We start from the raw sequence: 23,906 nt of genomic DNA, 5'->3' as shown, positions 1-23,906 counted from the left end.
AAATTTCGTGTTTTCAAGTTTACATGTTTTGGCGCTGCAGTGTGCTGCCCTATTTGTTTGATTATATACGAGTTGGCGACTCTGGGTTCAGCACCTGTTCACACTGTGTCTATGTTTGGATGTGCAGATCAGGTTTTTTGAAATGTATTCTCTAGCCTTCTGATCGTGCACTCCCTGCCTCCTAGCTTCAGGTGTTTTTAATTATAGTAGGTCCAATACCCCTCCACAGTAAGAGAGAATTTGAGTCCAAGGAGAGGTTTCACATGTACCCATTCAGATGGAGACGTTTATTCTCAGAGAGGTAGGTTTAGAGTAGGACCTCGTATAAGAGAGATGCCGTAACGTGGCTACGAGGTACACATAAAATTGGCCATTTTTATGCGCTAAAAGCTCTCATTTTTCATATTTCTAGTGCAGTAATGCAGTTTAAAAAAATTTCGTGTTTTCAAGTTTACATGTTTTGGCGCTGCAGTGTGCTGCCCTATTTGTTTGATTATATACGAGTTGGCGACTCTGGGTTCAGCACCTGTTCACACTGTGTCTATGTTTGGATGTGCAGATCAGGTTTTTTGAAATGTATTCTCTAGCCTTCTGATCGTGCACTCCCTGCCTCCTAGCTTCAGGTGTTTTTAATTATAGTAGGTCCAATACCCCTCCACAGTAAGAGAGAATTTGAGTCCAAGGAGAGGTTTCACATGTACCCATTCAGATGGAGACGTTTATTCTCAGAGAGGTAGGTTTAGAGTAGGACCTCGTATAAGAGAGATGCCGTAACGTGGCTACGAGGTACACATAAAATTGGCCATTTTTATGCGCTAAAAGCTCTCATTTTTCATATTTCTAGTGCAGTAATGCAGTTTAAAAAAATTTCGTGTTTTCAAGTTTACATGTTTTGGCGCTGCAGTGTGCTGCCCTATTTGTTTGATTATATACGAGTTGGCGACTCTGGGTTCAGCACCTGTTCACACTGTGTCTATGTTTGGATGTGCAGATCAGGTTTTTTGAAATGTATTCTCTAGCCTTCTGATCGTGCACTCCCTGCCTCCTAGCTTCAGGTGTTTTTAATTATAGTAGGTCCAATACCCCTCCACAGTAAGAGAGAATTTGAGTCCAAGGAGAGGTTTCACATGTACCCATTCAGATGGAGACGTTTATTCTCAGAGAGGTAGGTTTAGAGTAGGACCTCGTATAAGAGAGATGCCGTAACGTGGCTACGAGGTACACATAAAATTGGCCATTTTTATGCGCTAAAAGCTCTCATTTTTCATATTTCTAGTGCAGTAATGCAGTTTAAAAAAATTTCGTGTTTTCAAGTTTACATGTTTTGGCGCTGCAGTGTGCTGCCCTATTTGTTTGGTACCCTTAGAAATGGCACATTCATTTCTCTTAATTCATTAACCCCTTCACCCCAGGCTATTTTCTGTTTTTGCATTTGTTTTTTGCTTCCCAGAGCCATACCTTTTTTTATTTTTTCGACAATCTGTACTTTTGAACGACACCATTGGTTTAACCATATCATATACTGGAATTCGGGAAAAAAATTCCAAGTGTGGTGAAAGTTATGCAATTCCACAACTGTTTTTTGGAGTTTTTTTCACTACGTTTACCAAATGCTAAAACTGACCTGCCATTATGATTCTCCAGGTCATTACGAGTTAGTAGATACCAAACATGTCTAGGTTCTTTTTTTATTTAGTTATTGAAAAAAATCCAAAGTTTGTTTAAAAAATAAATAAAAAATTGCATCATTTTCCCAAACCTGTAGCGTCTCCATTTTTCGTGTTCTGGGGCTGAGTGAGGGCTTTTTTTGGCATGCCGAGCCGATGTTTTTATTGATACCATTTTGGTGTAGATAGTGTCTTTGGATCGCCCCTTATTGCATTTTAATGCAATGTTGTGGCAACCAAAAAAACTTAATTCTGGCGGTTTTATTTTTTTTTTCCCTACGCCATTTACAGATCAGATTAATTATTTTTATATATTGATCTGGCAATTGTGAATGTGGTGATGCCAGTTGTGTATTTTATTAAGTGTTTTATTTTGAATGGGGGTTGATTTAAACTTTTATATATTTTTTATATTTTTAAAAACATGTTTTTTTTAACTTGCTTAAATAGTCTCCGTGGAAGACTAGAAGCTGCGATTAACCAATCACTTGTGCTGCAGCCCTGCTCCGTGAAGCAGAAATGTTCACCTGCTATGAGCACCGACCGCTGGGCGGCACTCATACCAATCTGACAATGACAACCACAGCGGTCTTCTGCAGACCCCAGATTGTCATGCCAACTCATCGGCAACCCGCGGTCATGAACTATGGGCGCCAATGGGCGGGATTAATGACACGCTTCTGGTGCGATCACATTAAATGCTCCTAGACAGCTCTTTGATCTTGATCATGGTGGAGAGCTTGGAGTGTGATTGATTGAGTGTGTGGACAGGTGTCTTTTATACAGGTAATAAGTGCAAACAGGGGCAATAAATACAAGTAATGAGTGCAGAGTAGGAGGGCTTCTTAAAGAAAAACTAACAGGACTGTGAGAGCCAGAATTCTTGCTGGTTGGCAGGGCATCAAATACCTATGGTAATTAAATTGCATTTTGCTCTATGAAATATGTGAAAATCGAGCAATGTGATTTTCTGTTTTTTATTTTTAGATTCTGTCTCTCGCAGTTGAAGTGTACCTACAATAAAAATTACAGACCTCTCTATTCTTTGTAGGTGGGAAAACTTGCAAAATTGGCCGTGTATCAAATACTTATTCCCCCACTGTATATAGAATACACTCTATATCCCAGTGTGATATTGGCTCTTTGTAAATGTTATATTATGTATCACATGAGAACGGATTTTGTCATCTACGAAGATGCGGGCTCCAATACGTGGAACGAACTTCCCAGGAATTGAGTGCCTGGATGAATAATCACCGCTATAATGCAAACAACGGGCAGATTAAACATAGTCTGTCCTGTCACCTTCTGCTCAAGCGCAATAAATGCTTCTGCATCATGGTCACACCGCTGGAGCATATACCAAAAGGGGCTAATAACAGGAACAAATTATTAAACCGTAAGGAGTCATATTGGATATATAGGTTACAAAGCCTTTATCCAAATGGACTTAATGATGTAGTAGAGAATGTGTAAGGGTTTGTCATGAATAGCTCAGTCGTTTGCTCATAGGTTAATATAACAACAAAGTTTAACTTTCCCTTTTTCAGGGGGGGGAAAGAATCCTTTATTTTTTATTTTTTTTAGAAAAAAAAAAATTTTTTTCAATATTTTTTGGGTTTTTTATTATTTATTTTTTATTTTTTATGGGATGAGTTGATTCATGTATAGATGATAGTAGTATAATTGATAAAGTATTAGAGTGAATCATATTTATAATTATATGTATACTTATAATGTTATGTTTGGTCGCAACAATGTAACACCATGTATTTAAAAGCTCATTTTGGATAGAATAGAAGTACTAAATTGCTCTTTTATATATAAGAAAAATGAGTCTCTTTAGACGCTACCATGTAGATATTCGTCAGGAAAGGATAACCTGATCCGCGGTCCCGGCCTGCTAATCCCTTCTAGGAACCCTCATAAATGATTATTATTTTTTATTATTATAGCACCTTTTATTCCATGGCGCTTTACATGTGAGGGGGTATACATAATAAAACAAGTACAATAATCTTGAACAATACAAGTCATAACTGGTACAGGAGGAGAGAGGACCCTGCCCGCGAGGGCTCACAATCTACAAGGGATGGGTGAGGATACAGTAGGTGAAATAAGAAAACTTGAAGGTTGTAACATCACTTTATAGTGTTTATTGTATGTCTGGTGTTTTTTGCTACCTGATGAAGGCTGCACTGTAAAAATAGCAGCCGAAACGCGCTGTACTGTATTTTAAAAATATTTTAAAAACATAATTTATTTATATCATTTTTTTCCATTTTTTTTTTCCTTTTTTTGTTTTGAGAAAATAAATGAATTTTTATTAACATTTTTCACTGGAAGCAGATGCATTCAAAAAATCCTAAGGTGCTTAGCGCCACATTTGCTTGGAGTTTATTTTCCCTTTGAATATTATGTATTTTCACTTTCAAACCTATGACCTGTGCTTTATTCACTATTAAGCAAGTCACTGTTCTTTTCTTGTTCTCCTCATGGTGCCATGTCTGTCTGTATTCCTGCTGCTTTTATTGGCACGGATTGATTTTATTTTTCCTTTGTCTGTGATTGATGCTGATCCCTTTTATGTACTGTGCCTGCAGAGACCGACAGCATTGGCTAAAATACTAGGAGTCTATAGAATTGGGTACAAAAACTCTCAGAACAACACGGAGAAGAAGTTGGATCTTCTAGTTATGGAAAATTTGTTTTATGGACGAAAGATGGCTCAGGTAACGAGGAGAATGTGAGCGTGGAAATACCGAACAAAGGAGAGCTTGGATAATGTTCTGTAGTCATTCATTTGTCTGCTTACAATAGGTTTTTGACCTGAAGGGGTCTTTGAGAAATCGTAATGTGAAAACCGACATCGGGAAGGAGAGTTGTGACCTTGTCCTGCTGGATGAAAACTTGTTAAAGATGGTTCGGGACAACCCCCTGTACATTCGCTCTCACTGTAAATCTGTCCTTCGTGCCTCAATCCACAGTGACTCACACTTCCTCTCCAGTCATCTCATCATTGACTACTCCCTACTGGTAGGGCGCGATGACACTACAGATGAGCTGGTCGTCGGGATAATTGGTGAGTGTGTTTTTACTTCAGAATTGTTACTTTCAGTTCTGATTGATGATTGATTTAAGCTGTGCAGTGTTTAGCCCCATGAAGGTGTTAGGGTATGTGCACACAATGCCGAAAACGCTGCGAGTCCGCAGCTGCGAGTCCGCAGCAGTTTCCCATGAGTTTACATTACAATGTAAACCTATGGGAAACAAAAAATGCTGCGTACATGCTCCGGAAAAAAACGCGCGGGAACGCAGTGGTTTACATTCCGCAGCATGTCACCTCTTTCTGCGGATTCTGCAGCAGTTTTACAGCTGCTTCTATAGAAAACTGCAGTGAAATCCGCAATAAATCTGCAGCAAAAACGCAGCGTTTTTGCTCTGCAGATTTATCAATTCCGCTGTGGGAAAATCTGCTGTGAACCATTATACGTGTGCACATAGCCTTAAGGTCCACTTACCAAGTCTGTATTTTCACAAATGGTTTTTTCCCGTGTCACTGCAGTGGGTGCCACTCATGTTGGGGATTTCTATCTTGGTATTAAAAAATTTTGAGGATTGAGGGACAACAGCACATCCACAAGTCTCATGAAAAAACATGACTTTTTATTGATTTTTCCATGATGACAAAAAAAAAGATTAAAATCCACTTGTAATTTTTCAGAAAATTCACATTTGGTTTGTAATCTTTTCTATTGTTTGTGGAAAATCAATAAACAAGTCTCTTTTTAACCAGATTTGTGGATATGCTGTTTTCCTTCTATCCTCAGAAAAAATGTACTTTTCACCTTTCTGTCTAACACACAAGCATGCCATGCTGAAAGATGCCCTCTGGATGATCTGTTATAGATTGCTCATTGTGCTTAGGCTGCCATTATTCTTGGCAGAACAAGTCCTGTTTACAGCTGTGCCACCAAGAATGATTATTAGGCCTGCTTAAAAATCATTTCCTATTTTTGCAGTGTTAGCCGGCTGCCGGCGCTCTTTTGACTGGTGATCCCCAGCCTGTTATCAATACAAGAATATTATCAAAAGATCATTGCAAGGAAAGCTCGTTCATGCTAATCTTTCAGCATAAATGGAAGGGGCTATTCTTGCTGCAGATCAACAATTTGCTGGCAATTTTTAAAGCTTAGAAAACCACTGGTTCCATGATTTTGCTCTCCTCTCACAGAACTTGCCTTTCTTGACAGCTGTTTCTATTGCTCTCTGTTTACTGCCCAATCTGCTGCCCAGCATGAGATACACCCTCCCTGCACTAACATGGAGGGTGTGGTAAAGCTAGGGAGGAGCAGTGGTAGTAAGTAGCATATGATGTGTGACTTGTCCTACATCAAAAAGTTAGCATACAACACCAGTGTGAGGAATCAGTCATATGACTGCATGTAAGACTAGCATACAATGGCTTCTCGGCTTACTACATTAGTAAGTGGCTATTCTTTCTTCAGTTGAACAATTTTCACACAATTTTTTTTTTTACTTACCGTAAATTGATTTATTGCTTGGGATAAACAAAATGCAATGTGCAATGATTGTATATATTACCCATAAACAGATAAAAGATTAAACAGAATGATGGTAGCATGCGCACATCCTTTTAAAGATCAAAACCCCCTGAGATTGCATTAACCAGACAGTTTTCCAGACGCCCTCGGTGCTTGCAGCGTGTTTGTTCGCCATGTCCTTTGCATAAATACTTGTGCTGGATGCCGTCATACCTAACAAGGGTAGTTTCCAAATCTGTGGAGAAGAGACTTGGTTGCCATACTGAAGATGGTAAAGACTTACAGTGAGCATTGGGAGTCTGTATCTCAGGCCCCCAGATAAGTAAGATTTCAGAGAGAGGTAAATTTATTATGTGCTTATCTTTTTTGAGAAATAACTTAAAGGGATTGTGCGCTGTGTCTTTTTATCAGAGGAACTTTACTAATATAGGAGTATGCCGGGTTCTCCTCTCGCCCTTGTTAGTTCAGATTTCCTCAGAATGCACCATACAGTGCCTGCTGATGTAGGAGCATGGGACCAAAGCAGTCTATCCCCCTCCTCCAATTCAACACCGCTTTACCCTGTGAAGTGTTTGTAAAGTGGTAGAGGCGGATGCACTGCTCGTCACATGCTCCTTGTACTAGACCACGTAGTTCTGTGACATTTGTGAGGAAGGCTGCACTAACCCGTACAGGAGCAGAACCTGTCATACTTGCATTACTAAGTGCCACTAAATCATGTCCAATTGTTAATGTAAAGATAAAGTGGACATCCCCTACTTTCTTTTTCCTTGATTCATGACTAGTGTCCCCACAATGACAGTGATACAATTTTGGGGGGAATGGGGGGGTTTATTGGAGTATATTCACACTTGGCACATTTGCTGCAGAAATTACTGCGACTGTTCGCCTAATAGCCAATCACATCCCCTTCAGGTCAAAGTAAACTCACGCCTGCGTAGTAATGCTTAGGCTACTTTCACACTTGCGTCAGTACGGGTCCGTCGCTATGCGTCGGGCCGACGTATCGACGCACGTTGTGAAATTGTTGCACGATGTGGGCAGCGAATGCAGTTTTTCCAAGCATTCGCTGCCCATTCTGAAGTCCGGGGAGGAGGGGGTGGAGTTTCGGCCGCGCATGCGCGGTAGAAAATGGCGGACGCGACGGACAAAAAAAGTTACATTGAACTTTTTTGTGACGACTGTCCGCCAAAACACAACGGACGCGACGTGTGGCCATCTGTCGCGATCCGTCGCTAATACAAGTCTATGGGCAAAAAACGCATCCTGTGAGCACATTTGCAGGATCCATTTTTTGCCCAAAACGACGGATTGCTAAAGACGCAAGTGTGAAAGTAGCCTTAGACGTTCGCACTTGCGCAGTAGCACTTAGATGTTTGTGCCTGCACAGTAGCGTTTGGACGCTGGCACCTGTTCAATAGTGCTTAGATGCTTGCAACCTCCATTTTTAAAAGGGGAGATGTGTAATGGCAAATTCATATCTGCGTAATATTATTTCTTCACATTTAAGCACTATTATTTGTCTAAGGGTTTTTCCGTCTGTCTGTCTGTCCTGGAAATCCCTGCTCTCTGATTGGTCGAGGCCGCCAGGCCTCGACCAATCAGCAACGGGCACAGCGACGATGATGTCATAAAGGACGTAGACATCTCACGTTTCTGATTCAGCGACGGGCACAGTATCGACGTAGATGTCATAATGGTTGCCATGGCGACGATGATGTCATAAAGGTTGCCTCGACCAATCAGCGACGGGCACAGTGTGCCGCGAATTCTGGAATCATCATTGTCCATATACTACGGGGACATGCATATTCTAGAATACCCGATGCGTTAGAATCGGGCCACAATCTAGTATTGTATAATCTTTCTTTTTTAATATATAACTCATGTTACATAATAAATTTGTATAATTATAGAAGAGCCTCACACATTCCATGGCCAATGATATCTTACACTCCAGGGCCATGGTTTTATATAAGAAGAGTTTTAGGGAAAACATGTATCATGCTAATCCAAGCACACCTAAAAATTCCCCCTTTGTGCAGGTGATTCCGGACACTTGTGATATGATGGGAGCAGGTTGCCCTCCCAGGTTAGGCCCTTTCCATCAAGTTTACAACCAGGATTTCATGGATGTATTTATATATATGATGGATTCATCCCCACCCTATTTGCTTTGAAGCTCACATAAAAAAAAATCTAATCAGAAGTAATTCTTCCCATTCAGAATATTATTATTATTTATTTATATAGCACCATTGATTCCATGATGCTGTACAAGAGAATGGGTTACATGCAAGTTACAGATATCACTTACATTAAACAAACTAACAATGACAGACTGATACAGAGAGGCGAGGACCCTGCCCTTGCGGGCTTACATTCTACAGGATTGTGGGGAAGGAGACAATAGGTTGAGGGTTGCAGGAGCTCCGGTGTTGGTGAGGCAATATCTCCGGTAGTGATGAGGAGGCAGCGGGTTCAGTGCAGGCTGTAGGCTTTCCTGAAGATTTGGGTTTTCAAGTTCCGTCTGAAGGATCCGAATGTGGTTGATAGTCGGACGTGTTGGGGCAAAGAATTCCAGAGGATGGGGGATATTCTGGAGAAATCTTGGAGGCGGTTGGATGAGGAGCAAATAAGTGTGGAGGAGAGAAAGAGGTCTTGGAAGGACCGGCGATCACGTGATGGAAGATATCGGGAGATTAGTTCAGAGATATATGGAGGAGATAGGTTGTGGATGGCTTTGTAGGTCTGTATTTGTAATTTGAACTGGATACGCTGAGGGAATGGGAGCCAGTGAAGAGATTTGCAGAGGGGGGAAGCGGAGGAGTAGCGAGGAGAGAGATGAATTAGTCGGCCAGCAGAGTTAAGGATGGACTGGAGAGGTGCAAGGGTGTTAGCAGGGAGGCCGCAGAAAAGGATGTTGCTGTAGTCAAGGCGAGAGATGATGAGGGCATGCACAAGCATTTTGGTAGATTGACGGTTGAGGAAAGGATGGATTCTGGAGATATTTTTGAGCTGGAGGCGACAGGCGGTGGACAGAGCTTCGATGTGCAGTTTGAAGGACAGGGCAGAGTCAAAGGTTACTCTGAGGCAGCGGACTTCCGGTACGGGGGAAAGCATGATTTCGTTAATTGCGATAGATAGGTCAGGTAAGGAAGATCTATGGGATGGAGGATAGATGAGTTCAGATTTTTCCACATTGAGTTTGAGGAAGCGGGAGGAGAAGAAGGTGGATATGGCTGATAGACACTCCGGGATTCTGGACAGCAGAGCGGTGATGTCTGGGTCAGAGAGGTAGATCTGAGTGTCATCAGTATAGAGGTGGTACTGGAATCCATGAGATTTTATGAGTTATCAGAGGCCAAGTGTATAGATTGAGAAGAGTAGGGGTCCTAGAACAGAGCCTTGGGGGACTCCAACAGAGAGAGGGTGGGATGAGGAGGTAGTTTGGGAGTGGGAGAAGCTGAATGTGCGGTTGGAAAGGTACAAGGAGATCCAGGATAGGGCGAGGTCTTTAATGCCATAGGAGGAGAGGATCTGTAGTAGGAGGCAATGGTCAACTGTGTCGAAAGCAGAGGACAGGTCTAGAAGGAGGAGTACAGAGTATTGTCTGTTAGCTTTGGCGGTAAGTAGGTCGTTAGTGATTTTGGTCAGGGCTGTCTCAGTTGAGTGATGGGGGCGGAAACCAGATTGTAGATTGTCAAAGAGCAAGTTAGATGAGAGGTGGGAGGAAAGTTCAGCGTGGACGAGCTGCTCCAGGAGTTTGGAAGTGAATGGGAGCAGCGATATTGGGTGATAGCTGGACATAGCAGTTTGATCGAGGTTTGGCTTTTTAAGGATAGACGTGATTGTGGCATATTTAAAAGCAGAAGGGAAGGTGCCAGAAGTTAGTGATAGGTTGAAGAGGTGGGTTAGGGATGGCATAAGTGTGGTGGTGAGGTTGGGGAGGAGGTGGGATGGGATGAGGTCGAGCGCACAGGTGGTGAGGTGCGATTTGGAGAGGAGACAATTAAGCCCCCCTTCAGTGATGTTGGATAGGGAGGTTATGGGGTTTGGGCATTGGTCTGGTATACAAAGGGGTTGTGGTGGTTGAACAAAGAAGATTTGCCTTGTCTGGTCGATCTTATTTTTAAAGTGTGTGGCAAAGTCCTCACAGAGATGAGGGAGGTTGGGAGGGGGCAGTGGGGGGCACAGGAGGGAGTTAAAGGTTTTGAATAACTGTTTGGGGTTGTTGAATAGGGAAGATACGAGGGTTGTGAAGTAGGCCTGTTTAGCAGAGTTGAGAGCAGATTAAAAGCGAGTGTTGCCTGTATGAATGCAGTGAAGTCATCTTGCGAGTGTGTTTTCTTCCAACGCCGCTCTGCAACGCTGGACACTTGCCGGAGCTTTTTAGTGGTGTTATTGTGCCAAGGTTGTCAATTGATACATCACACTCTGTCATAAACGACAGGGGCAACCGTGTCAATAGCTGATGCAAGAGTGGCATTGTAGGAAGCAGTGGCACTGTCTGTGTCGTGGAGTGAGGATATGGATGCCAGTGATAGGATGGAGTCAGAGAGCGTGTGGGTGTCTAGGTGTGCAAGGTTTCTGCGGGTGTGCGCATGTTGCTGGACATGGGTGACCGGTGAGGAGGACAGGGATGAGAAGGTGAGCAGATGGTGGTCGAATAGAGGGAGAGGGGAGGTGGTGAAGTTAGATAGAGAGCAGAGACGGATGAAGACGAGGTCTAGTGTATGTCCGTCTGTGTGGGTGGCTGCGGAGGACCACTGAGTAAGTCCAAAGGATGAAGTAAGGAACAGAAGTTTGGAGGCTGTTGACTGAAGGGTATCAATGGGGATGTTGAATTCACCCATGATGATGGTGGGAATGTCAGCAGAGAGAAAGTGAAGAAGCCAGGTGGAGAATTGGTCAATAAAGGCAGTGGCCGGGCCTGGAGGTTGGTATATGGCGGCCACTTGGAGGTTGGAGGGAGAGTAGATGCGGACAGAGTAGACTTCAAAAGAGTGTAGGATAAGGGAGGGAAGAGGTGGGATTCTGTTAAAGGTGCAGTTAGAAGAAAGGAGAAGACCCACTCCTCCACCATGTCTGTTGCCAGGGCGAGGGGTGTGGGTGAAGTGGAGGCCTCCGTAGCACAGCACAGCAGGGGAGGCGGTGTCAGAGGGTGGTAGCCATGTTTCTGTGAGGCTGAGGAAGGCATGATTGCAAGAGAGAAAAAGGTTGTGAATCACGTGAAGCTTATTGCAGATTGAGCGGGCATTCCAGAGTGCTCCAGAGAGAGGGAGCAGGGGGGTGGGTGTCAGCGGCACGGGTTTTATGTTGGAAAGATTGCGGTAGTTCATATTAGATAGGGAGTGATAGGAGGGGGTAGTAATGGGAGGTATAAGCTGTGGGAGTACAGGGTTGGGAGATATGTCTCCAGCAGTGAGGAGAAGCAGAGAAAGGGAGAGCAGGTGGGAGAAAGAGAGTGGGTGGCTTGTTTTATGTTTTATTAGGACAGATTTGAGGTTGAGGAGCATGTCAGCAGAGGACAGGTGGGGAGGTAAGAGGGAAGGGGAGATGATTATTAGGTTAGAGAGTGCTGGGGTTTGTGATAGCGAAGGAGACAGAGGATTAGTGGAGCAAACACTGTAAGGGCATATGTAAACATGGTGAAGGAGTAAGATGGGTTATTAGAAACACTAGGTCCAAGTAATAAGTGCTTACACGGCAGGCATACCCAAAAGAGACAGATACATAGAGTGGACTCCTGACTAACTGCCGTTGAAATAACTGCGGCGTCTTTATGCTTAGCTGCGTAATGCTTTGCTGCAGGAATGTGCGTGCCTGACCCCACACGTGTGCACCCCTTAAGATGCTACTAAATTTATTGGACTGAGTAAAGGATCAAGTGAGAGGGATTGTGGGTCCTTATTTGGGATAAATTCGCAATTGGCCAACACCCCAGGGGAGGTTACATGATCAAAGACACTGAGCCTGGCTACAACATATGCTCTAACACCTTGAACACGATAATATTCTATAGTGTTGATTTGCTAGAAGGCGATCACGAAAAATGTTATACATACAGTAGGGAAAATAAGTATTTGACACACTGACAGTTTTGCAAGTCCATTATTTTTATCGTAAGTACACTTCAACTGTGAAAGACAAAATCTTAAAAATAAAAGCCAGAAAATCACATTGTATGATTTTTACATAATTAATTTGCAGTTCATTGCATGAAATAAGTATTTGATCACCTACCAACCAGCAAGAATTCTGGATCTCACAGACCTGTTAGTTTTTCATTAAGAAACCCTCCTACTCTGCACTCATTATCTTTATTAAATTGCACCAATTTGAACTAGACCAAAGAGCTACCTAAGGACACCAGGGAGAAAATTGTAGACCTGCACAAGGCTGGGATGGGCTATAAGCAAGCAGCTTTGTGAGAAGGCAACAACTGTTGGTGCAATTATTAGAAAATAGAAGAAACACAAGATGATTGTCAGTCTTCCTCGGTCTTGGGCTTCTTGCAAGATTTTGCGCTTTGTGGGGTAAGAATGATTCTGAGAAAGGTCAGGGATCTGCCCAGAACTACAAGGAAGGACCTGGTCAATGACCTGAAGAGAGCTCTGACCAGTGTCTCAAACATTACCGTTAGTAACACAATACGCCATCATTGATTAAAATCCTGCAGGGCGCATAAGTTCCCCTTCTCACACCAGCACTTGTCCAGGCCCTTTTGAAGTTTGCCAATGACCATCTGGATGATCCAGAGGAGGCATGAAGAAGGTCATGTGGTTAGATGAGACCAAATAAGAACTTTTTGGTATCAACTCCAATCGCAGTGTTTGGAGGAAGAAGGATTATGAGTATAACCCCAAGAACACCATCCCAACCGTAAAGCATAGTGGGGAAACATCATACTTTGGGGTGCTTTTCTGCAAAGAGGACAGGACGACTGCACCGTATTGAAGGGAGGATGGATGGGGTGTTGTATCTCTAGATTTTCGACAGCAACCTCCTCTCAGTAAGTGCATTGAAGATGGGTCCTAATTTCCCAGCGTATCCAGTTTAAACTACTAACACTGACCTACAAAGCAATCCAAAACCTTTCTTCTCCGTATATTTCCTGAACTGATCTCTCAATATCTTCCCTCACGTAATCTCTGGTCCTCCTAAGACCCCCTTCTCTCCTCCACACTTATTCGCTCCTCACCCAGTTGCCTCCAAGTTTTCTCCCGAATATCCCCCATCATCTGGAATTCTGTGCCCCAACACGTCCGGTTATCCACCACATTTTGATCCTTCAAAAGGAACATGAAAACCCATCTCTTCAAAGAAGCTTACAACCTGTAATGACCACACGATCACCTCAACACCCTTGAAGTTACTGCAACCCCCGACCTACTGTCTCTTTCCCCACAATACTGTAGAATGTTAGCCCGCAAGGGCAGGGTCATATCTCCTCTGTATCAGTCTGTCATTGTTAGTTTTGTTTACTGTAAGTGATATTTGTATTTTGATGTAACCCCATCTAATGTACAGCACCATGGAATTAATGGTGCTATATAACTAAATAATAATAATGGGTAATTACTTGGTTTTGCAGCATGACAATGACCCGAAACACACAATGTGGGCAACTAAGGAATGACTCCCATAAGAAGCATTTCAAGCTCTTGGAGTGGCCTAGCCAGTCTCCAGACCTGAACCCAATAGAAAATCTTTGGAGGGAGCTGAAACTCAATGTTGCCCAGTGACAGCCCCAAACCTGAAAGATCTGGAGAAGATCTGTATGGTGGGCCAAAATCCCAGCTGCAGTGTGTGCAATAAAATGCAAATTAGTTTTGTAAAAATCATAAAATGTGATTTTCTGGATTTTGTTTATCCCCTTAATGAACGCCAACTGACCTGAGATATAAGGGAGTACACTCCCCATACAGGTGACAATCCAGCAGCTGTTGGCTCTGCACTATAGCTGACAACTTGCTGCATCAGCCACGATCAGCGTTAGCACTGTCCATATCTGTTTAACCCCTTAGATGCTGCTGTCAAAAGTGACTACATCATAGAAATGGTTAATAGAGTGTGAGGGCTCCCTCTTTATCCTCATCTGCACCCTGATATCATGATTGTGTGGTCCTGATGTTTGCCATGGCAGTTCACAATCAAATAGCAGCCTTCAAGTCTGATGGCTCTTGTAACCTGTTCAGAAGTTAGCGACATTTAGGTGATAAAAATACACTTTTTCATTTCTGTCATGCCACTTTACATTAATTCCGGAAAATCACCCGAGGGTTAATAAACTACCTGACAGCAGTTTTCAATATGTCAAGGGGTGATGTTTTCAAAATGGTAACACTTTGGGGGTGTTTCCAATATATAGGACCCCCAAAGTCACTTCAAACCTGAATAGATCCTTCAAAAAAATAAGTTTTCTAAATTTCCTTGAAAAAATTAAAAATTACTGCTACAATTTAAAACCTCCTAAAATGCTAACAAAATAAAATAACATTTTACAAATGGCGCTGATGTAAAGCCGACATGTGGGAAATGTTATTTAGTAATGTTTTTCTGTGGTATGACTATCTGGATTAAAAGTATAATCATTGAAAGTTTGAAAATTGCTCATTTATTTTTACATTTTTGTCAAATTTTTGATATTTTTTTCTATAAATAAACACAAAACATATTGACCTAAATTTACTATTATCGTAAATTACAATGTGCCATGAAAAAAACATTCTCAAAATCACTGGGATTTGTTGAAGCGTTCGAGTTACTACATAAAGCGACACTGGTCAGATTTCCAAAATTTGGCTCTGTCACTAGGGGGTTAAGATTCTGACTCACAGTTGAAGTGTACCTATTTTAAAAATTCCAGACCTATCCATTCTTTGTAGGTGGGGAAACTTGCAAACTCGGCAGTGTGTCAAATAATTTATTTTCCCCATTGTGTATGAAAAAAATGTTTTGTTTTGCTTTTTTTTTTTAAGTAAAAAAAGTCATGAAATTTCTATAAGCGTACAATAGGTGAATGAGTCAGACTCATATGTGGACTTCATATTCGTAGAGTATATGTGTATATATATATATATATATATATATATATATATATATATATTGTAGCGTGGCTAAAGGATGTCTAATCGATGGGAGATATGTGTCTTATAGATGGCTTGTTGCTGTGATGTAACCATGGCTACCTATATGTGTTTCAGGACCTGTGGTGATGTCACAACCACATGTCTGGTCATGTGATGGGTTCTGGGTGTGGTTAGACATATAAAAGAAAGCCTAATGCTTAACACAGGTAGGTATGTGTGGAGGTGAAACCCTCCTGAGTGTGTTACGGCTTCAGGACTGAGCCGGATGAACTGGACACTTGTTTTTCTTTACCTGAACCAAAGGCTATTTGTTTTCTGTTGTTTGCCACATGGTTTATGAAGCAATAAACCCAGTGAACTTTAAAGGAACACGTCTCCTGAGTGTCAGCCGTCGCAGCTGAGTGAGTGGAACCCCTACAATTGGTGGAGAATGCGGGCAGCGTTCCCAGCGGAGACGTGAGTTTATTTTGAATGTCCTGGGTCAAGGCTGTTGCAAGCCAGCAAGCATTGCCGGAGAAAATGGAGGACCTGCTGAAACAATTGGTCCAGATGCAGTCACAGCAGGAGAAAAGGCAGCAAGAGACCAACAGGCTGTTGATGCAGCAGATACAACAGAGCCAGCAGGAGCAACGGCAGCAGATGCAACAAAGCCAGCAGGAGCAACGGCAGCAGTTACAACAGAGCCAGCAGCAGATGCAGCAGAGCCAGCAGGAGCAACGGCAGCAGATGCAGCAGAGCCAGCAGGAGCATCAGCAGCAGATGCAGCTTCTGGCAACCGCCATCCAGGGCAAGGCGAGCGCCCCAACCCCAGGTTTGGCTGATGACACCCACGTCCGGAAAACGGTAAGACGCGCATTGCAGAAAATGACTCCCGGGGATGATGTTGAGGCCTTCCTGACGGTGTTTGAGAGGGTCGCTGAGAGGGAAAAACTTCCGCCAGAGCAGTGGGCAGAGGTACTTGCGCCATACCTGACGGGAGAACCCCAGAAGGCGTACTATGATTTGACCTTGCAGGATGCCAAAGAGTATCACAAATTGAAAGCCGAGATTCTCGCACGTTTGGGAGTGACACTGACTGTCAGGGCACAGCGAGTTCACTCCTGGGGCTATCACCGGGACAAACCACCTCGTTCCCAAATGTTTGATCTGTTGCACCTGGTCCAGAAATGGCTGCAGCCAGAGTCCTCTGCGCCTGCACAGATGGTAGAACGGGTGATGATGGATCGGTTTGTCCATTCCCTCCCGAGGCCTATACAGTCTTGGGTTGCCCAGGGTGATCCCCAGAATGCCGACGAGCTGATCGGACTGGTTGAGAGGTACCAAGGGTTGGAAGGCTCCTTCGGGAGGCAGCCCATGCCGTACTGGGGATCCCAGAAGGCAGCTGAGTCCCAAAAAGGGGTGGTGCGTCCAAGGTCACAAAGGGCGGGGGAGGTGGTGCCCAAGGTCCCCACGGGTGATATTATTTGTTGGAGGTGCCACAAGCCAGGACATATAGCTGCCCGTTGTTCCCAAACCACTGAGCAGATGGACTGCAGCATGGGACGCCGTTGTTCATACTATGCGTATCCAGCTTGCAGTGTGAACTCTCCGCCCAACGAGGGACCTCAAGCATGTCCCGTGAAGGTGAACGGTCAAGCAGTAATGGCACTGTTAGACTTGGGGAGCCTAGTGACCCTGGTGAGGGCCACTTTTCCTCTCCACCTGCTCCCGGGAAAGAAGGTCGCAGTGCGGTGCATACATGGTGATGCAAAGGACTACCCTGTGGCCAGTGTGAACATTGAAACGACATGTGGCACGGAGTCCCACATAGTCGGCGTCGTTCAGGACTTGTTGCACCCTATAATTATTGGTCGGGATTTCTGTTTGTTTTGGGATTTGTGGGGGAAAGGTTCTGAGCTCCCTAGCAAGAGTAGGGAACCAGTGAACCCGGGAAGGGTGGTGCCACACCCAGAGTCAGACAGATTTCCTTTTTGTGTCCTGGCTGGAGATGAGGAGGAAGTGTCCCCTGCATCTGACATTCTGGAGTTAGAGGTATCCGGTGAAAATTTTGGGACTGCCCAACATAGGGACCCCACTCTGAGGGAAGCCTTTAATAATGTCACAGTTATTGACGGGGTGGTACAGGAGCCGGGGGCAGACACAAGATTTCCCCATTTTCTAATGAGCAGGGAGTTGTTGTACCGGGTCACGAAAATAAGGGAGGAGTTGGTAGAGCAGTTGGTAGTGCCGGGTCCATATAGACAGAAGGTGTTGGACATGGCCCATTCACACATCTTGGGTGGACACCTAGGGGTGGAAAAAACGCAGGAACGGGTTGTGCAGAGGTTCTATTGGCCTGGGTGCCACCGGGAAATAGTGAACTATTGCAGGTCCTGCCCTACATGTCAGCTAACTGCTCCCACTCCTCATTTCCGGAACCCCCTTGTGCCACTGCCCATTATTGAGGTGCCATTCGAGAGAATTGCCATGGACTTGGTCGGTCCCTTAGTTAAATCAGCCCGGGGCCATCAGTATATATTAGTCATCCTGGACTACGCCACACGCTATCCTGAGGCAATTCCCTTGAGAAATTCTTCTTCAAAGAGTATAGCTCGCGAGTTGGTCCATGTCTTTTCCTGGACAGGTCTGCCGAAGGAGATCCTGACTGACCAGGGGACACCTTTCATGAGCAAGGTGATGAGGGAACTATGCAAAGCCCTGAAAATCTCCCAGTTGAGGACCTCGGTGTACCATCCCCAGTCAGATGGCCTTGTTGAGAGATTTAACAAGACACTGAAGAGCATGCTGAGAAAAGCTATAGAGAAAGACGGTAGAGACTGGGATTGTCTCTTACCCTATTTTATGTTTTCCATTCGTGAAGTTCCACAGGCCTCCACAGGTTTCTCACCGTTTGAGCTTCTATATGGCCGACATCCACGAGGACTCCTGGATATAGCCAAGGAAACCTGGGAAGCCGAAGTCACGCCCCACAGAAGCGTCATTGAGCATGTGGCCCTGATGCAGCAGAGGATTGCAAAGGTGATGCCTATCGTGAAAGAACACCTTCTCCAAGCACAAGAAGCTCAGGCCAGGGTCTACAACCGGTCTGCAAGAGTCAATCCGGGAGACCGAGTTCTTGTGTTAGTTCCGACAGTGGAAAGCAAGTTCTTGGCCAAATGGCAAGGGCCATATGAGGTTGTCGAGAAACTTGGTGAAGTAAACTATAAAATTCACCAACCAGGAAGACGGAAACCATTCCAAGTATACCATGTCAACCTTATCAAGCCGTGGCAAGATAGAGAGCCGACAGTAACTCCATCGTTGTTAAGCAACCCAGAAGATGAGGTTGGAGCGGTTACTATAGCGGAGACGCTATCGGAGTCCCAGAAACAGCAATGCCGGGAGTTACTCCAGAAAAACAGGGACCTGTTTTCCGAGTTGCCTGGGTACACGAAGGTCATAGAGCATGAGGTCCTGACAGAGCCCCATGTGAGCGTGAACGTGAAGCCCTATAGAATTCCTGAGGCCCGTCGAGAAATAGTCTCCAAGGAAGTGGAGCGTATGTTGAAGCTTGGAGTCATTGAGGAATCCAAGAGCGGTTGGTCGAGCCCAATTGTCCTGGTCCCAAAACCTGATGGGGAGTGGAGATTTTGCAACGACTATAGGAAGTTGAATGAGGTCTCCAAGTTCGACGCATATCCCATGCCCCGAGTTGATGAGCTCATCGAAAGGCTTGGGCCCGCCAGGTACATAACCACCTTGGATTTGACGAAGGGGTATTGGCAGATCCCCATGGCACAGGAAGCCAAGGAGAAGACGGCGTTTTCTACACCAGATGGATGCTTCCAGTATGTCCGGATGCCATTTGGCCTACAGGGAGCTCCGGCCACCTTCCAAAGGGCTATGGATAGAGTCCTTGCACCCCACAAGGCATACGCTGCTGCGTACCTAGATGATATCGTCATCTTTAGCCCGGACTGGGAGAGTCATCTGGAGAAAGTCCAAGCGGTGTTTGATGCTATAAGAGAGGCCGGATTTACAATAAACCCGAAGAAGTGTGCATTGGGTAAAGAAGAAGCTAAGTACCTTGGATACATAGTGGGTCATGGAGAAATAAAACCCCAAATCAGTAAAGTGGAGGCAATTCAAACATGGCCAAAACCAGTTTCCAAGAAGCAAGTTAAAGCCTTCCTGGGAATCGTGGGATATTACAGGAGGTTCATCCCAAACTTCGCCACAATGGCGGCGCCTCTGACTGACCTGCTAAAAGGGACAAAATCAGTAATGGTTAAGTGGTCCGAAGAAACAGATTCAGCCTTCCAAGAAATGAAAGAGGCTTTATGTAAGCAACCCGTTCTGATGGCCCCAAACTTCAAGAAAGAGTTTATTCTTCAGACAGATGCCTCAGATGTTGGGGTGGGAGCAGTCCTTTCCCAAGAACTACATGGAGAGGAGCATCCTGTTCTCTATCTGAGTAGGAAGCTGTCCTCGTCTGAAAAGAACTACTCAGTCGTTGAAAAGGAGTGCTTGGCCATAAAATGGGCAGTCGACACATTACAGTACTATTTGCTGGGACGTAAATTTAGACTGATATCCGACCATGCCCCACTTAGGTGGATGAGGGAAACGAAGGGTAGAAATGCTAGGGTCACCCGTTGGTTCTTAGCCCTGCAGGACTTCTGTTTCCATGTGGAACATAGGGCCGGAAAGCTGCACGGTGATGCTGATGCCCTGTCAAGAATCCCTTGTCTAGTGGGAGAAAGTGCCAAGCCCCACGGCTTTAGGCAGAGGGGGGAGGTATGTAGCGTGACTAAAGGATGTCTAATCGATGGGAGATATGTGTCTTATAGATGGCTTGTTGCTGTGATGTAACCATGGCTACCTATATGTGTTTCAGGACCTGTGGTGATGTCACAACCACATGTCTGGTCATGTGATGGGTTCTGGGTGTGGTTAGACATATAAAAGAAAGCCTAATGCTTAACACAGGTAGGTATGTGTGGAGGTGAAACCCTCCTGAGTGTGTTACGGCTTCAGGACTGAGCCGGATGAACTGGACACTTGTTTTTTCTTTACCTGAACCAAAGGCTATTTGTTTTCTGTTGTTTGCCACATGGTTTATGAAGCAATAAACCCAGTGAACTTTAAAGGAACACGTCTCCTGAGTGTCAGCCGTCGCAGCTGAGTGAGTGAAATCCCTACAATATATATATATATATATATATATATATACACACATACAATTGTCTAAGGGGTACTTCCGTCTGTCTGTCTTTGTCACGGACATTCATTGGTCGCGGCCTCTGTGTGTCATGGAAATCCAAGTCACTGATTGGTCGTGGCAAAACAGCCACGACCAATCAGCGACGGGCATAGTCCGGTGGCAAAATGGCCGCTCCTTACTCCCCGCAGTCAGTGCCCGCTCCATAATCCCCTCCAGTCAGCGCTCACACAAGGTGAATGGCAGCGTTAACGCACCGCGGTGTAACGCACTCAGTTAACGCTGCTATTAACCCTGTGTGACCAACTTTTTTACTATTGATGCTGCCTATGCATGTTAAAAATAATTTAAAAAAGAATAGTTATATACTCAACGTCCGTCAGCCCCCCGGATCAGGAACAGGCCTTTCCCGCTCCTCGCAACGCCCCGGTGACCGCTCCATGCATTGCGGTCTCGCGAGATGATAACGTGCCGGTCTCGCGCGACCGCTGCGTCATCATCTCGCGAGACCGCAATGCACTCTTGAGACCAGAGCGCGCGAGGAGCGTCTGTAACCGCTTCGATCCGTGGGCCAACGGAAGGTAAGTATATAACTATTTTTTATTTTAATTCTTTTTTTTTAACAGGGATATGGTGCCCACATTGCTATATACTGCGTGGGCTGTGCAATATATTACGTGGGCTGTGTTATATACTATGTGGGCTGGGCAATATACTACGTGGGCTGTGCAATATACTGCGTGGGCTGTGCTATATGCTACGTGGGCTGTGCTATATGCTACGTGGGCTGTGCTATATGCTACGTAGGCTGTGCAATGTACTGCGTAATGTACTGCGTGGGCTGTGCAATGTACTGCGTGGGCTGTGCAATGTACTGCGTGGGCTGTGCAATGTACTGCGTGGGCTGTGCAATGTACTGCGCGGGCTACAATGTACTGCGCGGGCTGTGCAATGTACTGCGCGGGCTGTGCAATGTACTGCGCGGGCTGTGCAATGTACTGCGCGGGCTGTGCAATGTACTGCGCGGGCTGTGCAATGTACTGCGCGGGCTGTGCAATGTACTGCGCGGGCTGTGCAATGTACTGCGCGGGCTGTGCAATGTACTGCGCGGGCTGTGCAATGTACTGCGCGGGCTGTGCAATGTACTGCGCGGGCTGTGCAATGTACTGCGCGGGCTGTGCAATGTACTGCGCGGGCTGTGCAATGTACTGCGCGGGCTGTGCAATGTACTGCGCGGGCTGTGCAATGTACTGCGCGGGCTGTGCAATATACTACGCGGGCTGTGCAATATACTACGCGGGCTGTGCAATATACTACGCGAACTGTGCAATATACTGCGTGGGCTGTGCTATATACTACATAGGCTGTGCATTACCTGTGGGACCCGTTATTGCATATGAGTACCAGCATTCTATGGCTATTTGAGGATATATACAGGTCCTTCTCAAAAAATTAGCATATAGTGTTAAATTTCATTATTTACCATAATGTAATGATTACAATTAAACTTTCATATATTATAGATTCATTATCCACCAACTGAAATTTGTCAGGTCTTTTATTGTTTTAATACTGATGATTTTGGCATACAACTCCTGATAACCCAAAAAACCTGTCTCAATAAATTAGCATATTTCACCCATCCAATCAAATAAAAGTGTTTTTTAATAACAAACAAAAAAACCAACAAATAATAATGTTCAGTTATGCACTCAATACTTGGTCGGGAATCCTTTGGCAGAAATGACTGCTTCAATGCGGCGTGGCATGGAGGCAATCAGCCTGTGACACTGCTGAGATGTTATGGAGGCCCAGGATGCTTCAATAGCGGCCTTAAGCTCATCCAGAGTGTTGGGTCTTGCGTCTCTCAACTTTCTCTTCACAATATCCCACAGATTCTCTATGGGGTTCAGGTCAGGAGAGTTGGCAGGCCAATTGAGCACAGTAATACCATGGTCAGTAAACCATTTACCAGTGGTTTTGGCACTGTGAGCAGGTGCCAGGTCGTGCTGAAAAATGAAATCTTCATCTCCATAAAGCATTTCAGCCGATGGAAGCATGAAGTGCTCCAAAATCTCCTGATAGCTAGCTGCATTGACCCTGCCCTTGATGAAACACAGTGGACCAACACCAGCAGCTGACATGGCACCCCACACCATCACTGACTGTCGGTACTTGACACTGGACTTCAGGCATTTTGGCATTTCCTTCTCCCCAGTCTTCCTCCAGACTCTGGCACCTTGATTTCCGAATGACATGCAAAATTTGCTTTCATCAGAAAAAAGTACTTGGGACCACTTAGCAACAGTCCAGTGCTGCTTCTCTGTAGCTCAAAAGTGGCTTTACCTGGGGAATGCGGCACCTGTAGCCCATTTCCTGCACACGCCTGTGCACGGTGGCTCTGGATGTTTCCACACCAGACTCAGTCCACTGCTTCCTCAGGTTCCCCAAGGTCTGGAATCGGTCCTTCTCCACAATCTTCCTCAGGGTCCGGTCTCCTCTTCTCGTTGTACAGCGTTTTCTGCCACATTGTTTCCTTCCAACAGACTTACCATTGAGGTGCCTTGATACAGCACTCTGGGAACAGCCTATTTGTTGAGAAATTTCTTTCTGGGTCTTACCCTCTTGCTTGAGGGTGTCAATGATGGCCTTCTTGACATCTGTCAGGTCGCTAGTCTTACCCATGATGGGGGTTTTGAGTAATGAACCAGGCAGGGAGTTTATAAAAGCCTCAGGTATCTTTTGCATGTGTTTAGAGTTAATTAGTTGATTCAGAAGATTAGGGTAATAGGTCGTTTAGAGAACCTTTTCTTGATATGCTAATTTATTGAGACAGGTTTTTTGGGTTATCAGGAGTTGTATGCCAAAATCATCAGTATTAAAACAATAAAAGACCTGACAAATTTCAGTTGGTGGATAATGAATCTATAATATATGAAAGTTTAATTGTAATCATTACATTATGGTAAATAATGAAATTTAACACTATATGCTAATTTTTTTGAGAAGGACCTGTAGGTAGCGCTTTTCCCCCTTCCCTTCTCCATTTTTTCCGTCAAGTCTCTTTCTTATTGTTCCTCCTGTGTTTGTATGGTGCATACAGCACTTATGCAAAATTTGATTGTTTATGTATATGTCTTGTTGTGATTTTGTGTCTTTAATAAAAATTAGATTGATATTTTTACTTTAATTATGTCTTTGTGGACTTTTTCACTCTATTTTTTTGCGTTTATATATGCTACGTGGGTTGTGCAATATACTGCGTGGGCTGTGCAATGTACTGCGCGGGCTGTGCAATGTACTGCGCGGGCTGTGCAATGTACTGCGCGGGCTGTGCAATGTACTGCGCGGGCTGTGCAATGTACTGCGCGGGCTGTGC

At 44.6% G+C, this 23,906-nt stretch overlaps 1 protein-coding gene across 2 annotated transcripts in view; it reads left to right on the top strand.

Annotated features, from left to right (window-relative positions):
• The window catches only part of PIKFYVE (phosphoinositide kinase, FYVE-type zinc finger containing), a 610,036-nt gene that overhangs the window by 536,795 nt on the left and 49,335 nt on the right, over positions 1-23,906 (top strand). For both annotated transcript variants that reach the window (XM_069733753.1, XM_069733755.1), the window contains 2 exons: positions 4,271-4,399; positions 4,488-4,749. In XM_069733753.1, the coding sequence (XP_069589854.1) occupies positions 4,271-4,399; positions 4,488-4,749 (391 nt within the window). The remainder of the gene's footprint in view (positions 1-4,270; positions 4,400-4,487; positions 4,750-23,906) is intronic.

This window comes from Ranitomeya imitator, chromosome 7 (assembly GCF_032444005.1).
Source record: "Ranitomeya imitator isolate aRanImi1 chromosome 7, aRanImi1.pri, whole genome shotgun sequence".
NCBI lineage: Eukaryota > Metazoa > Chordata > Amphibia > Anura > Dendrobatidae > Ranitomeya > Ranitomeya imitator.
The sequence above is the reverse complement of the archived record's forward strand: the minus strand, read 5'-3'. Positions and strand labels throughout refer to the sequence as shown.